This window comes from Stenella coeruleoalba (assembly GCF_951394435.1).
Source record: "Stenella coeruleoalba genome assembly, chromosome: 6".
Lineage (NCBI taxonomy): Eukaryota > Metazoa > Chordata > Mammalia > Artiodactyla > Delphinidae > Stenella > Stenella coeruleoalba.
The window spans coordinates 89899815-89915467 of record NC_137151.1 but is presented as its reverse complement, the minus strand read 5'-3'; the positions used below and the strand labels follow the sequence as shown (position 1 = coordinate 89915467).

The 15653-nt window shown below is 36.1% G+C and overlaps 1 protein-coding gene across 2 annotated transcripts in view; it reads left to right on the top strand.

Moving 5' to 3' along the window:
* Positions 1-11769, top strand: part of GTF3C3 (general transcription factor IIIC subunit 3) — a 31454-nt gene extending 19685 nt beyond the window's left edge. Inside the window, exons 14-18 of one of the 2 annotated variants that reach the window (XM_079924315.1) lie at positions 1132-1369; positions 1948-2138; positions 6177-6301; positions 8038-8190; positions 9583-11769. In XM_079924315.1, coding sequence (XP_079780441.1) covers positions 1132-1369; positions 1948-2138; positions 6177-6301; positions 8038-8190; positions 9583-9705 — 830 coding nt within the window. In that variant the 3' untranslated portion in view covers positions 9706-11769. The remainder of the gene's footprint in view (positions 1-1131; positions 1370-1947; positions 2139-6176; positions 6302-8037; positions 8191-9582) is intronic. The other variant, XM_079924314.1, reaches the window with a different exon arrangement.
* Positions 11770-15653: the final 3884 nt, after the last annotated feature.

Here is a 15653-nt window from a genome sequence, read left to right as displayed (position 1 = left end):
CTGAATCTCTGTTAAGCACAATATAAGGACATAAGCAAGATGTCGCAGGGGAAGAGAGTCAGAGGATAGGAGGGTGGGCTCAACTGCTCACAATCTAGCCTCAGAGCCCTGCCATCTCTCCAGTTTATTGATTCTGGGCTTATCCCAGTAGCTTCTGCCTCTGCACACATTATTTTGGACTGTTTCCTTAACATATTTTTCTCTGTATCTGACCCAGGCTGTTTTCTCTTTCAGTATTTCCTCATTTCAGGTCCATTGTTGGTTTTTCTTAAGCTCATAAGGTTTTTGTTTTGTCAGTTAGTTTCATCATGGTGGGGATCACATTACACCAGTGCATCATGGTAGGATTATCTACTGCTCTTTATGTTACATGCATCTTTGTACTGATTTTTTTCACTCAACATTTTCTCGTGTTCTGTTCTCTTTGTAGCTGTTATATTTAAGGAGTGTGTAATATTCCATTGGATAGCAGTTCCATAATTTAATCATTTCCATATTATTTTTTGATTATATGGTTGCTTTTGACAATTTTCTTTTCTAAATAATACCATAGTGAGCATCCTCATGCCTATAGATTTATCCATATTTCTGACTAGTTGTTTAGGATAGATTCCCAGGAAGAGAATTACTGGATCAAAGACAGTAAAAAAAATTTTATGGCTTTTGGTATTTTTCAAGGGCTATAAAGGGAGGTTTCTTACAGACAAATAAGAGAAGATTTGTTAAGTATGAATTTGAAGTCCTTTGCTTAGCAAATATTTGAATGCCTTGTAGGTGTAGAATCCCATATCTGACCTCAATCATGGAAAGCACACTCGCTCTGGAGGAGCATATATTCTAGCTAGCACTGAGAAACACAAATGAAATAGCTGGACTTTACAATCAGAAATGAGAATTACCTAGGACTGCAGGTTGTTAGGCAGGCAGAGCAGAGGGGGGGTCATGTTGAGGGAGTGGAAACAAGCAGCTCCCTCCTTCTCATCATTGTCAGAAGAATGTTGGCAAGAATTGAGTCCCATAGGGCCATGGTTATTAAATTTAACCATAAAATTGGTCATGTGAATTTTCTTTCTAATACTCCTATTTCTGGAAGTGCAGTGTCCTAACTGATTTTCATTGGTCTCATTTTAGCAATATTTGCTGTACTCACGAGTGTTTTGACAAAAGATGACTGGTGGAACCTTCTTTTGAAGGCCATATACTCCTTATGTGACCTATCCCGATTTCAGGAGGCTGAGTTACTTGTGGATTCTTCATTGGAATATTACTCATTTTATGAGGACAGGCCAAAACGCAAAGAGCTAGAATACTTTGGTCTCTCTGCTGCAATTCTGGACAAAAATTTCAGAAAGGCATATAACTATATCAGGTGATTTTCCAATAACTTATTTTAATTAGATTCTTTGATGGAGCATGTATATTTACTTTGACGTAGTTTCTCATGTCCAGGATTTAATAAGCTGTTTTATTTCAACTCTTGTCACTTACAGATTAATTTGTTCATTGATGATTCTCAGAAGCAGTATATGAGAGCATGCATTCTCATTTACTTAACCTCTTGTGCCTCAGTCTCCCCATTTATTGTGATAAAACAGGCATCATAATATTACCACCTTATAGGATTACTGTGAGAGTTAAGTGAGTTGTCATATGTAACACCTTTTAACAATGTCTGATATACATTATTATTATGCAGTGTTCATTGTTCTGCAGCTATGAGAGTGGGCTGGGAGAGAAAAGGTGAAACTTAAACCTCTTGATTCTGTTTTGTGGTTTAAAAGTTTTGTTGAAAAGCAGAAACAAGATGTAGAAGCACTACATCCCCCTTGTTGGGGGCGGTGCATTTCAGTGTTGGTGGGACACCACTGAAAGGTTTCAATCTTAAAAATCAGGAAGATTTTTCTTTTTACATTATTTTTTACCCTCACCCTCTTTCTGCAATTTTAGGATAATGGTAATGGAAAATGTCAATAAACCCCAGCTCTGGAACATTTTCAATCAAGTTACCATGCATTCCCAAGATGTACGACATCACCGCTTTTGTCTCCGTTTAATGCTGAAAAACCCAGATAATCATGCCCTGTGTGTCTTGAATGGACACAATGCATTCGTATCTGGTAGTTTTAAGCATGCACTTGGTGAGTGTCCTGGCATATGACTTTGTCTCTTTCCCTCTGCTTTGGTTTCTTTATCTCTGAAATGGAGATAATAATTGGACCTACCCTGTAGATTATTGTGGAAATTAAATGAGTTAATATAAAGTACTTAAAATAATGCCTGGCACATATAGTAAGTGGCTATAAGTGTTCTCAGTAACTATAATAATTAATATTTATTTTTCTTATGATGCTTTGGTTTCAAAAGATTAAAGTAGGTTTTTAAAGTAGGACTTTGTTTTTTTGAATGGTTTTTTAAATTAATTAATTTTGGCTGTGTTGGGTCTTCGTTGCTGCATGTGGGCTTTCTCTAGTTGCAGCAAACGGGGACTGCTCTTCGTTGCGGTGCATGGGTTTCTCATTGCAGTGGCTTTTCTTTGTTGTGGAGCACAGGCTTCAGTAGTTGTGGCATGCGGGCTCAGTAGTTGTGGCTCACAGGCTCTAGAGTACAGGCTCGGTAGTTGTGGCACACGGGCTTAGTTGCTCTGCGGCACGTGGGATCTTCCCGGACCAGGACTCAAACCTGTGTCGCCTGCATTGGCAGGTGGATTCTGAACCACTGCGCCACCAGGGAAGTCCGAAAATAGGTCTTTAAAGCTCAACAACTCTCCCTGCTGAGGCTTGTTTGTTCTCAAAATAATTTTCATTAATTATGGGTGCTTTGCTACCTGATTTTAATTTGCTATAGTAACAAAGAGGAACTTAAGATTTGCTGATAGTTCACTCCTTTAGGACTGTGGTCCCGAACCTTTTTGGCACCAGGGACCAGTTTCATAGAAGACAGTTTTCCCACGGACCAGGGGTGGGGTTGGGTGGAGGGGGGTGGGGGTGGGGATGATTTGGGATGATTCCAGTACATTACATTTATTGTGCACTTTATTTCTATCATTATTACATTGTGATGTATAATGAAGTAATTATACAAATCACCATAATGCAGAATCAGTGGGAACCCTGAGCTTGTTTTTGCTCGCCACTCACTGATAGGGTTTTGATATGAGTCTGCATCAGTTGATTTATTATGGTCTCTGTGTAGTCAAACCTCTCTGCTAATGATAATCAGTATTTGCAGCCGCTCCCCAGCGCTAGCATCACTACCTCAGCTCCACCTCAGATCATCAGCGATTATATTCTCATAAGGAGCATGCAACCTAGACCCCTCGCATGCACAGTTCACAGTAGGGTTCGCGCTCCTATGAGAATCTAATGCTGCCACTGATTTGACAGGAGATGGAGCTCAGGCAGCAATGGGAGCGATGGGGAGTGGCTGTAAATACAGATGAAGCTTCACTTGCTCGCCTGCCGCTCACCTCCTGCTGTGTGGCCCGGGTCCTAACAGGCCATGGACGGGTTGGGGATGCCTGCTTTAGGAGACAAGTCTTTTTTTTTTTTCCTTTTATTTATTTATTTACTTACTTATTTACATATACATATATCTCTTCTTTTTCAAATTTTTTTCCCATTTAGGTTATTACAGAATTTTTTAAAAAAATATTTCTTTGTTTTATTTATTTATTTTTCTTTTTTCTTTTTTTGGCTGCATTCGGTCTTAGCTGCGGCACATGGGCTCTGCGTTGTGGTGTGCGGGCTTCTCTCTAGTTGTGGTGCATAGGCTCCAGGGCATGTGGGCTCTGTAGTTTGTGGCACACAGGCTCTCTCGTTGAGGTGTGCGAGCCCAGTGGTTGTGGCGCATGGGCTTATTTGCCGCACAGCATGTGTGGGATCTTAGTACCCTGACCAGGGATCGAACCCACGTTCCCTGCATTGGAAGGCGGATTCTTTACCACTGGACCACCAGGGAAGTCCCCTATTACAGAATATTGAGTAGAGTTCCCTGTGCTATACAGTAGGTCCATGTTGGGTATCTGTTTCAAATATAGTAGTGTGTATATGTCAATCCCAAAGTCTCAATTTCTGCTTTGGTACCCTAAGTTTGTTTTCAAAGTCTGTGAGTCTGTTTCTGTTTTGTAAATATGTTCATTTGTATCTTTTTTTTTTTTAGATTCCACATATAAGCAATATCATATGATATTTGTCTTTCTGTGTCTGACTTACTTAGTATGATAATCTCTAGGTCCATCCATGTTGCTGCAAATGGCATTATTTCATTCTTTTTAAAGGCTGAGTAATATTCCATTGATATGTACCACATCTTTATCCATTCATCTGTCAGTGGACATTCAGGTTGCTTCCGTGTCTTGGCTATTGTAAACAGCGCTGCAATGAACGTTAGGGTGCATGTATCTTTCCAAACATGGTTTTCTCCAGATACGTGCCCGGGAGCGGGATTGCTGGATCATATGGTAGTTCTATTTTTAGTTTTTAAAGGAATCTCCTTATTGTTCTACATAGTGGCTGCACCAATTTACATTCCCACCAAGAGTGTAGGAGGGTTCCCTTTTCTCCACACCCTCTTCAGCGTTTATTGTTTGTAGACTTTTTTGATGATGGTCATTCTGACTGGTGGGAGACAAGTCTTTATATTAAGATTTATTTACGTAGCTCTTACTAATTCTAATTAAACTCAGGGAAAATTTAATCATTTATAGGAAATTTCTGTAATAAGGAATCAGGAGCACACAAGTAGAAAAATACCTAACCAAAAGTTTAGGTGAGACATGTATCTCCTGCTGCCTGAAAGCTAGTGTTGCCAAGTTCACTTCTGAATATACTGTGATTTTGGCTGTTTAATACTTTCATGTTTCTTTGTGTATGGCTGCTGTTTTTATAGTTGTTCAGCCAGTAATCTTGAACATCAGACACTGAAACTTTCCTTCATTGTGTATTTTTTTTTGGAATTGTTAGTTTAATATTAAGAAAATATAAAATAGAGATTTTATTTTATTTTCCTATATTTAGAAACTTTTACACTACACAAAAATAGGAAGTCCAAACGGCAGGCTACCATCTGTGCTGCTAAAGAGATTTTACAGTGCTGTGCCTTCTGGAATAGAAGTTTTCTTATCTATATGATAAATTAGAGATCATACATTTATAAGAAAAATTTGCTTAAATTCCTCTGTCTCATACAGTTAGGCATTTGATATGAGACAATTATATATATAGAATACATGGAATTCACAAAACCATGAATTCTTATTTTATTATTAGATACATTTAGCTCTTCTCAGGAAAAACAAAGTAGTTGCTATGTTTGGGAAAATAATACCCATAACCTAAAAAACAAAACAAAACTATGTTTCTTTTTCTCACCTCCATGATCCATCACATTTGAATTTATAAGATAGGTCTCAATTAATTTTATGAAAGAATTCACCAAAAGACATATTCCCCCATTGGCTTTAAAAAGATTTAAGGTCATAAGATATATTTATGATCACAATTGATACATTGTTTATTTTGGAAGTACTGTTCTACATGGAAATGTCTTAACTGTACCTTAAAAAAGTTACTTTTATACTCATATTTAATCTTCATGGTCAGGATATACTCATGGGTAAATCCTTCTAATTTTGTTATATGTTATATATTATTTTAAAATTCAAATTAATGTGCACCTGGTTGATATTTTTAAATTTTAATTAATTAATTTTTGCCCGTGTTGGATCTTCGTTGCTGCGCGCAGGCCTTCTCTAGTTGCGGCAAGCAGGAGCTGCTCTTCACTGCAGTGTGCGGACTTCTTATTGCGTTGGCTTCTCTTTGTTGTTGAGCATGGGATCTAGGCGCGCAGGCTTCAGTAGTTGTGGCACACGGGCTCAGTAGTTGTGGCTCAGGGGGTCTAGAGCACAGGCTCAGTAGTTATGGTGCACAGGCCTAGTTCTCCGCCACATGCGGGATCTACCCAGACCAGGGCTCAAATCCGCGTCCCCTGCATTGGCAGGCAGATTCTTAACCACTGTGCCACCAGGGAGGTCACTGGTTGATATTTTAGAATGTACTCCTTGCATATGTTAAAGTAACAGTAACGTTTGTTTACCTTAAAATATATTAGAGTAAGTGTTGAAGAAATAAGGAACTATGTTTTTGTCCCACCATCTGACATCACTGTTCATTTTTCAGGACAGTATGTGCAGGCCTTTCGCAGCCATCCCCATGAACCTCTCTACAGCCTCTGTATAGGCCTAACCTTTATTCACATGGCATCTCAGAAGTATGTATTAAAGAGACATGCTCTTATTGTGCAGGTAATTCATTTGGATTCCTCATTACTTGATTTTATGTTCTTTAAAAATGAATATACTTAATGCTTTTGTTACTCTGCTTCAAAAGTAGCACCTGCTTAGCGCACATGTTGGGAGTACCCAACACCTATCCCTATGTTCAGCACTCATGGACCAACATCTAGGGCTACTCCTGGCTAAGACTTATGCAACCATGTAGAAAAGGGTGCGCAGCCAGATCATAAATGAAGACGACACAGGCAGAATCTTAAGGAACCCTGTGCAGACTTCCTTATATTCTGGAGCCTCAGAGGCTTCCAGCCTTCTAGATCCTTAAGATTTTTTAATTAATTTAAAAAATATAATAATATATACATACAATAAGGTATGAATACGTGCCTGTGTGACTGTTTCCTTACATCATCACCACAATGTGCTCTTTTAAAGTCTTTTTAGTTCGTAAAGCAGTTTGAAATTACCTTTTTGTTTTCTTGTTTACTTTTTTACATAACTTGTCTCCTCTAGTAAAAATATAAACTCCAAGAGATCAGAGATCTTATCTGTCTTGTACACCCCTGTATCCTCAACACTTTTGCTTCTATTTCAATTTTTATGTTTATATATTTGATGCATGTATATACCTGTTTTTTAAGTAGTTAGGAAAGGAAAGAAAACGTTCTCTCTCAGATTTTTGTCTTTAAATTTCTCATTTTTAAATAAGATAAGATATTTCTGAGATTGTCTGCTGTTACTTAACAGAGACCCATGTTTTTCAGTGGAGTAGAGGTCATATTCATGTACTCAAATGGGTTCATTTATTGTGCAGAAAGTATGCTTTGTTTACTGAGCATAATTTTTATTCCTAGAATGTATTAATTCTAAAGAATTCCTTAATTTTTATTATTAATTTATGAAGGAAAATTTGTGACCATTTATTACATAGCAGATCACCCAGGAAATTTGCATTTTATTTTCTGTACGTACAAATTAGTTGACTTACTCTTAACTCAGGTAATATATTTATTTAATTACTTACATCAGATACTTGCACCTTGCAACTTCAAGCTTTCCGTGCATGATAAAAGTTGAAGCTGCATTAAAGGGGAAAGTGAATACAAAAAGAAGTGAAGAAGCAAGTTGCTTTTTGGACACTGTGACACACAGGGAGCCTGCATCATTACAGTTAGGCTCTGAAATAATCAGTTTCTCCATAAAACTATTGAGTCAGAAGTTTTCAGAGGGAAAAAAAAGCAAGTTTTTTAAGGTTAAGAGGTTATTAAGGTTCTGAGAGGTATATAAAGGGTACCATTTACCCAGAAAGGTTAGATATGCTCAAGTGAGTTTGCTCATGAGGATGAAACTTTCTGAATTGTCATTGTAAGGGCTTGGATTTTATATTTTTGTCAAGCTTTTAGACATGTATCTCAAACCTAAAATTTTACTGGCCTCTAATGCCACAAAAGCCAACTTGAAACCATAAAAATATATATTCTGTGTGCTTATAGATTACAGATCTTTAACAGCTAGTTGTAACACTTGGCTTTGTTTTCTATGAATTCTTTTGTCTTTAGTTTAAAAAAATCTCTCTTCTACACCTTCAGAAGAGATATTGACTATATTGTGATATGACACTACACCACAGGCATATATTCTTTTAGGGTGGCACTGTCTTTCTGAAAAAGAAGGTTTGTATTCCTGTACCTGGCACATACTGTCAAACGAGTGAACGATTGAATTATTTATCTTTTTCTTTTTGGTAGGGCTTTTCCTTTCTTAATCGATACCTCAGTCTACGTGGGCCTTGCCAGGAATCATTCTACAATTTGGGCCGTGGCCTTCACCAACTGGGGCTGATTCACCTTGCAATCCACTATTATCAGAAGGCCCTGGAGCTCCCTCCATTCATGGTAGAGGTATTGTATGATTTACTCTAAAAACTGAGGAGTCACCTCATTTCATCTGTAGATAAGTACAGTTAGCTCAGTGTAGTGGTCCAGACAGTGAAATTAATTGTAGCTTATATATTAAAATATATTTTCCCTTTATTGAATGCACTTATTTAATTATGTTCAGCAACAAGTAATTCTTTGATATCCTGGCCTTAATGACCTGATCAGCAACCATGTGGCCATATATGACTTCTGGTTATGGCCATTTCAGTTATCCTAAGATAGCCCCTGTGGTTAACAGGTGTGAGATGGTAGACAGGAAGCCTGAATATTGAGTAATGTAGCCATTATTCATTTCCAAGTTCAAAAGTGTAACTAACATACTTCTTTATAAAAATGAAAGACCAATATAAATGCAGTTTTGTTTAAGATAATGTAATGTAGGGTGAAGTGTTGCCAATACTATGATAGTCTGTATTTAAAGCCTGATTTTTAATTTCTGAAGGAAAGTATGTTTTCACAGTTAATTTTTTTAAGTTGCACTCATAATCCCCACATTCCCTCACAACTGTCTTCTATTACCCTTGTTCAACTTTAGCCGTTAAGCAAATGAATACATATTCTTACAGTTATGCTGATGAAATACATACACTTTTGTGTTCTTCATTTCATAAGTACTTTATGTATTGCTCCTTAAGCTTTATAGGTATCATTTTTCATTGTTGCAGATGTTTTTTCAGTTGACTACAAAATTTTGCATGGGGAAGATTAGGAACATAGATCTAATCTATTCCATTGAGTTCATTGCTTTGTTATTTAAGTAGAAAAAAAGGTAATAACACTCATAAGGTAATCATAATCAATTTGGTGTATGCCCTCCTAGACCTATTCTTTATATGCCTTTCTGTTATATAGTACAGGTATTTTTTTCCCATCTGGTCATTTGTTTTATGATTTTTTTTTTGCATGCAGAAGTTTTACATTTTTTATGAAGTCATATCAATCTTTCTCTTTATAGTTTCTACTTTTGCTGTTATACTTAGAAGGGCCTTTCCTACCCAAGATTATATTGTTGTATTTTTCAACGGTATTTTTCTTTTATGGTTTCACTTTTTTACTCTTAAATCCAAATTCATCTACAGTTCATTCTGCCATGTCTTGCGGATGAAACTTTTTTCTTTAACTTATTGGTTACACATTTAAAAATATTTGATGATACAGTTACTGTAACAATTAACTGAATCAGCATTACCTAATAAAAATTTAAATCCAAGATATATGTCTAGTTTTATAATTTTTTTTTAGTATTATGAATTTTAATAGTTTTTTGAACACTTACAAAACTATTTATTTGCCATAAAATTGTCCTGGTTGTCAGTTTGAAATATAACTCATTCATATGTTTTTTCCCCCTAGGGTATGGAAGTTGACCAGTTAGACTTACGAAGAGATATTGCCTACAATTTGTCTCTCATATATCAGAACAGCGGGAATATTGGAATGGCTCAGAAGCTTTTATATACTTATTGTTCTATATAAAGCCCCTCAGCTGGGTAAGCAGCTTGGGCAGCTGCTGTGCATGGACCAGTATTTTCTGTCTCAGGGCTTATTATTAACCCAAAAATGGACATGATAATTTCAGAATTATCCGTGTATTTCATTTTTAATATATGATAATAATTTTTTGGTAGATATGCAAAATTATCATTCCTGCAAGAATTTTATATTCGTCTGTCATTTTCCGTTACCATTTTTTGGTAAGTTGTCCCCCAAACTGAAATGGACAGTATTAGCCATTGGACCAGCATAGAGTTGAATACACTATTTTTTTCACACCATTTATTCATTTGTGTATTTAATACTGTATATTAAACACCTACTATGTTCCAGGCACTGTGATAGGTGTTTGGAATACAGTAGTGAGAAAGATATTACCTCTCAATACAGTTCTTTAAATACAGACCTTGAGCATATATTTATTTGAAAGAAATGTTTGCTACATTTCTACATATATCATTGTTGTCAGTCATCCATTTCTTAGTGCCCTGTTACTATTGCCATTAGTTTTTCAAATACATAGAAAAGGAGGTTGCTTAGTAGAGGAAAGATTGGGACTCTTACGTCAGCACAGTTATGTAATTCACTTAGTTCCTTGCAAACTTATTTTAAATGGTTATGTGGTAGGAAGACAAGTAATGGAGTTAATCTTTTACTTTTCACCTGCGTGTATCTTAGCCATAAAGACTGAGAGCTGGGAGGCTGGGCTTAATTCATAGCAAACTGCTCTGAGGGAAATACAAAAATGCATTATCAATGTTTGGCTTTCTGACCAAAAGAAAAAAGAAAAAAAGAAAAGGTGACTAGGTTCAATAGCCATGACCTGGTTTTCATTTCAAGATCACTAGGAGTGTAATAGGAAGACTAGGGAATTGTATATATGGAATAAGGTGTTACTGATGAAGTCGAAACAGATAAAAACCTTTTACTTATCTCAAATATTACATATTCTTGGATCTAAGATAACAGTACTTGTTAGATATACTTGGTTTAATAAGAGCTTTTTAGAGTTTCTTTTTAGGGGGAAACAAATACTATAATAAATGTACATGTGGATTATAAGACCCAGTCCAACTGTGGGAGGAAAACAAGTATGAGACGTAGGATGAAAGAAGTACAGTGGGGGCTTTTTAGGAATTCTTACCACTGTTTACACTGTATACATAACTTTGTAGTTGAGAAGCAGAATTTGTATGTAATAAGTAAATGTATGGTGCACTCTGTGTGTATGTGTGTGTATATATAGAATTTAAATAAACTTTATTTTTGTAATTAAAGTTGTTTCATATGCTTATATATATATTTTATTTCATGCCATTTGCAGGTAATAATAAAGCCAACTGTGATAGAGTGATCAGGTAGATTTGTGTCTTGGAATCCTGTGGAGTTGAGTACTCTGTGTTCAGAATTTCTCTCTTGAATTAAACTCACTGTGCTGTAACTCCAGTATCTGCTGAATAGCCTTGGAGGACACAATAAATCTCTCTAGCAGTCTTCTAAGAAAAAAAAGCTGATAATTGCATGAGTTTGTTTAACATTTAAAATCATAACTACCATTTGCTGAGTGTTTTTCTATGCTACTGTGTTCTAAGTACAGTGCAGGATATTTTAGTTACATTAACTCTGATTCTGTCGGAGAATCACCTGCAAGGTAGGTGTTATTGTTGTTATGATCATCCCCATCTTATTTATGAGAGATTAAATACCATGTTCAGGATCACTAGCAAGCTACTCCTTGCTCAGAGATGTTCCTTTGGAGGAACATACTTGCTACAGTTCCGAGTAACAACATAAAAATTGAGCATAAATTTACTTTAGAAAGAAGAAGGAGATGAGCAGTTATTTTTTCTATCCTCCAGGCCTTCTGCCTATTTTTTTTAATTAAAAAAGTTTTCATTTTATTTTTTCTATTTTTTTAATTAAATTTTTATTTTATAGTTGATCTACAATGTTGTGTTTTAGGTGTACAGCAAAGTGATTCAGTTATACATATACATATATCCATTCTTTTTCAGATTCTTTTCTCATATACGTTATTAGAGAATATTGAGTACAGTTCTCTGTGCTATACAGTAGGTCCTTGTTGGTTATCTATTTTATATATAGTAGTGTGTATATGTTAATCCCAACTTCCTAATTTATCCCTCCTTTCCACACGTCCCCATTGGTAACTATAAGTTGGTTTTCAGAGTCTGTGAATCTGTTTTTGTTTTGTAAATAAGTTCATTTGTATCAGTTTTTTAGATTCCACATATAAGTGATATCATACGATATTTGTCTTTCTCTGTCTGATTTACTTCACTTAGTATGATCATCTCTAGGTCCATCCATGTTGCTGCAAATGACATTATTTCATTCTTTTTTATGGCTGAGTAGTATTCCATTGTATATATGTACCACATCTTTATTCATTCCTATCAGTGGACATTTAGGTTGCTTCCATGTCTTGGCTGTTGTAAATAGTGCTGCAATGAACATTTGGGTATCCATATCTTTTTCAAACTACGGTTTTCTCCAGATATATGTCCAGGAGTGGGATTGCTGGATCATATGGTATTTCTGTTTTAGTTTTTTAACATACTTCCATACTGTTCTCCATAGTGGTTGTACCAGTTTACATTCCCACCCACAGTGTAGGAGGGTTCCCTTTTTCCCACACCCTCTCCAGCATTTATTGTTTGTACACTTTTTGATGATGGCCATTCTAACCAGTGTGAGGTGATACCTCATTGTAGTTTTGATTTGCAGTTCTCTAATAATAAGTGATGTTGAGCATCTTTTCATGTGCTTATTGGCCATCTGTATATCTTCTTTGAAGAAATGTCTATTTAGATCTTCTGCCCATTTTTTTGATTGGGTTGTTTGATATTGAGCTGCATGAGCCTTTTGTATATTTTGGAGATTAATCCTTTGTTGGTCGCATCATTTGCAAATTTTTTTTTCATAATATGGGTTGCCTTTTCATTTTGTTTATGGTTTCCTTTGCTATGCAAAAGCTTTTAAGTTTAGTTAGGTCCAATTTGTTTATTTTTGTTTATTTTTTTCATTACTATAGGAGGTGGATCCAAAATGATATTGCTATGATTTATGTCAAAGAGTGTCCTGCCTTTGACATAAATATGTCAAATTTGAAAATATGATTTATGTTGTCCTCTAAGAGCTTTATAGTATCCAGTCTTTTTTTAAAATTTATTTATTTTTTGGCTGTGCCACACAGCTTGTGGGATCTTAGTTCCCTGACGAAGGATCAAACCCGGGCCCTCAGTAGTGAGAGCACACAGTCCTAACCACTGAACTGCCAGGGAATTCCCTATATTATCCAGTCTTACATTTAGGTCTTTAATTCATTTTGAGTTTATTTTTGTGTATGGTGTTAGAGAATGTTCTAGTTTCATTCTTTTACATGTAGCTGTCCAGTTTTCCCAGCACCACTTATTGAAGAGACTGTCTTTTCTCCATTGTATTGTTGCCTCCTTTGTCATAGATGAATTGACCATAGGCACATGGATTTATTTCTGAACTTTCTATCCTGTTCCGTTGATCTATAATTCTGTTTTTGTGCCAGTACCATACTGTTTTGATGACTGTAGCTTTGTAGTATAGTCAGAAGTCAGGGCGCCTGATTCCTTCAGCTTCATTTTTCCTTCTTGGGATTGCTTTGGCTATTTGGTGTCTTTTGTGTTTCCATACAAAGTGTAAAATTTTTTATTCTAGTTCTGTGAAAAATGCCATGGGTAATTTGATAGGGATTGCATTGAATCTGTAGATTGCCTTGGTAGTATAGTCATTTTGACAATATTGATTCTTCCAATCCAAGAACATAGTATATTTTTCCATCTGTGCGATCTTCAGTTTCCTTCATCGGTGTCTAATAGTTTTCAGAGTACAGTTCTTTTGCCTCCTTAGGTAGGTTTATTACTAGGGCTTTTATTCTTTTGAATGCAATGGTAAATGGGATTGTTTCCTTAATTTCTCTTTCTGATCTTTCATTGTTAATGTATAGAAATGCAACAGATTTCTGTGTATTAGTTTTGTATCCTGTAACATTACTGAATTCATTGATGAGATCTAGTAGTTTTCTGGTAGCATCTTTAGGGTTTTCTATTTATAGGATTATGTCATCTGCAAACAGTGACAGTTTTACTTCTTCTTTTCCAATTTGGTTTCCTTTTATTTCTTTTTGTTCTCTGATTGTCATGGCTAGGACTTCCAAAACTATGTTGAATAAATGTGGTGAGTGTGGGCACCCTTGTCTTGTTCCTGATCTTAGAGGAAATGCTTCCAGCTTTTCATCACTGAATATGCTGTTAGCTGTAGGTTTGTCATATATGGCCTTTATTATGTTGAGGTAGGTTCCCTCTATGCCCACTTTCTGGAGAGTTTTTTTGTTTTATCATAAATGGGTGTTGAACTTTGTCAGAAGCTTTTTCTGCATCTATTGAGATGATCATATGATTTTTATTCTTCAATTTGTTGACGTGGTGTGTCATACTAATTGATTTTCAGATATTGAAAAATCCTTGCATCACTCAGATAAATCCGAATTGATCATGGTGTTTGATCCTTTAAACATATTGTTGGATTTGGTTTGCTAGTATTTTGTTGAGGATTTTTGCATCTTGTTCATCACTGATATTGGCTTGTAATTTTCTTTTTTGTGGTATCTTTGGTTTTGGTATCAGGGTGATGGTGGCCTCAAAGAATGAGTTTGGGAGTGTCCTTCCTCTGCAATTTTTTGGAATAGTTTCAGAAGGATAGGTGGTAACTCTCCTCTAGATGTATGATAGAATTCGCCTGTGAAGCCATCTGGTCCTGGACTTTGTTTGTTGGGAGTTTTTTTGTTTTTGTTTTTGTTTTTTGCGGTATGCGGGCCTCTCAGTGTTTTGGCCTCTCCCGTTGCGGAGCACAGGCTCCGGACGCGCAGGCTCAGCGGCCATGGCTCACAGGCCCAGCTGCTCCGCGGCACGTGGGATCTTCCCAGACCGGGGCACGAACCCATGTCCCCTGCATTGGCAGGCGGACTCTCAACCACTGTGCCACCAGGGAAGCCCTGTTGGGAGTTTTTTAATCAGAGTTTTAATTTCAGTGCTTGTGATTGGTCTGTTCATATTTTCTGTTTCTTTCTGGTTCAGTCTTGGGAGATTATACCTTTCTAATAATTTGTCCATTTCTTCTAGGTTGTCCATTTTATTGGCATATAGTTGCTTGTAGTAGTCTCTTATGATCCTTTGTATTTCTGCAGTGTCTATTGTAACTTCTTTTTCATTTCTAATTTTATTGATTTGAGCCTTCTCCCTTTTTTTCTTGATGAGTCTGGCTAATGGTTTATCAATTTTGTTTATTTTTTTCAAAAACCAGCTTTTAGTTTCATTGATCTTTTCTATTTTCTTTGTTTCTCTTTCATTTATTTCTGCTCTGATCTTTATGATTTCTTTCCTTCTATTGATACTAACTTTGGGTTTTGTTTGTTCTTCTTTCTCTAGTTGCTTTTGGGGTAAGGTTAGGTTTTTTAAGTTGAGATTTTTCTTGTTTCCTGATGTAAGATTGTATTGCTATAAACTTCCCTCTTAAAATTGCTTTTGCTGCATCCCATAGGTTTTGGATCATCGTGTTTTTATTTTCATTTGTCTCCAGGTATTTTTTGATTTCCTCTTTGATTTCTTCCGTGATCCATTGGTTGGTTAGTAACATATCGTTTAGCCTCCACGTGTTTTTATTACAGTTTTTTTTTTCTTGTAGTTGATTTCTAATCTTATAGTGTTGTGGTCGGAAAACATGCTTGATATGATTTCAGTATCCTTAAATTTACCAAGGCTCGCTTTGTGGCCCACCATGTGATCAGTCCTGGAGAATGTTCCATGAGCACTTGAGAAGAATGTGTATTCTGCTGCTTTCAGATGGCATGTTCTACAACCATCAATTAAGTTCAT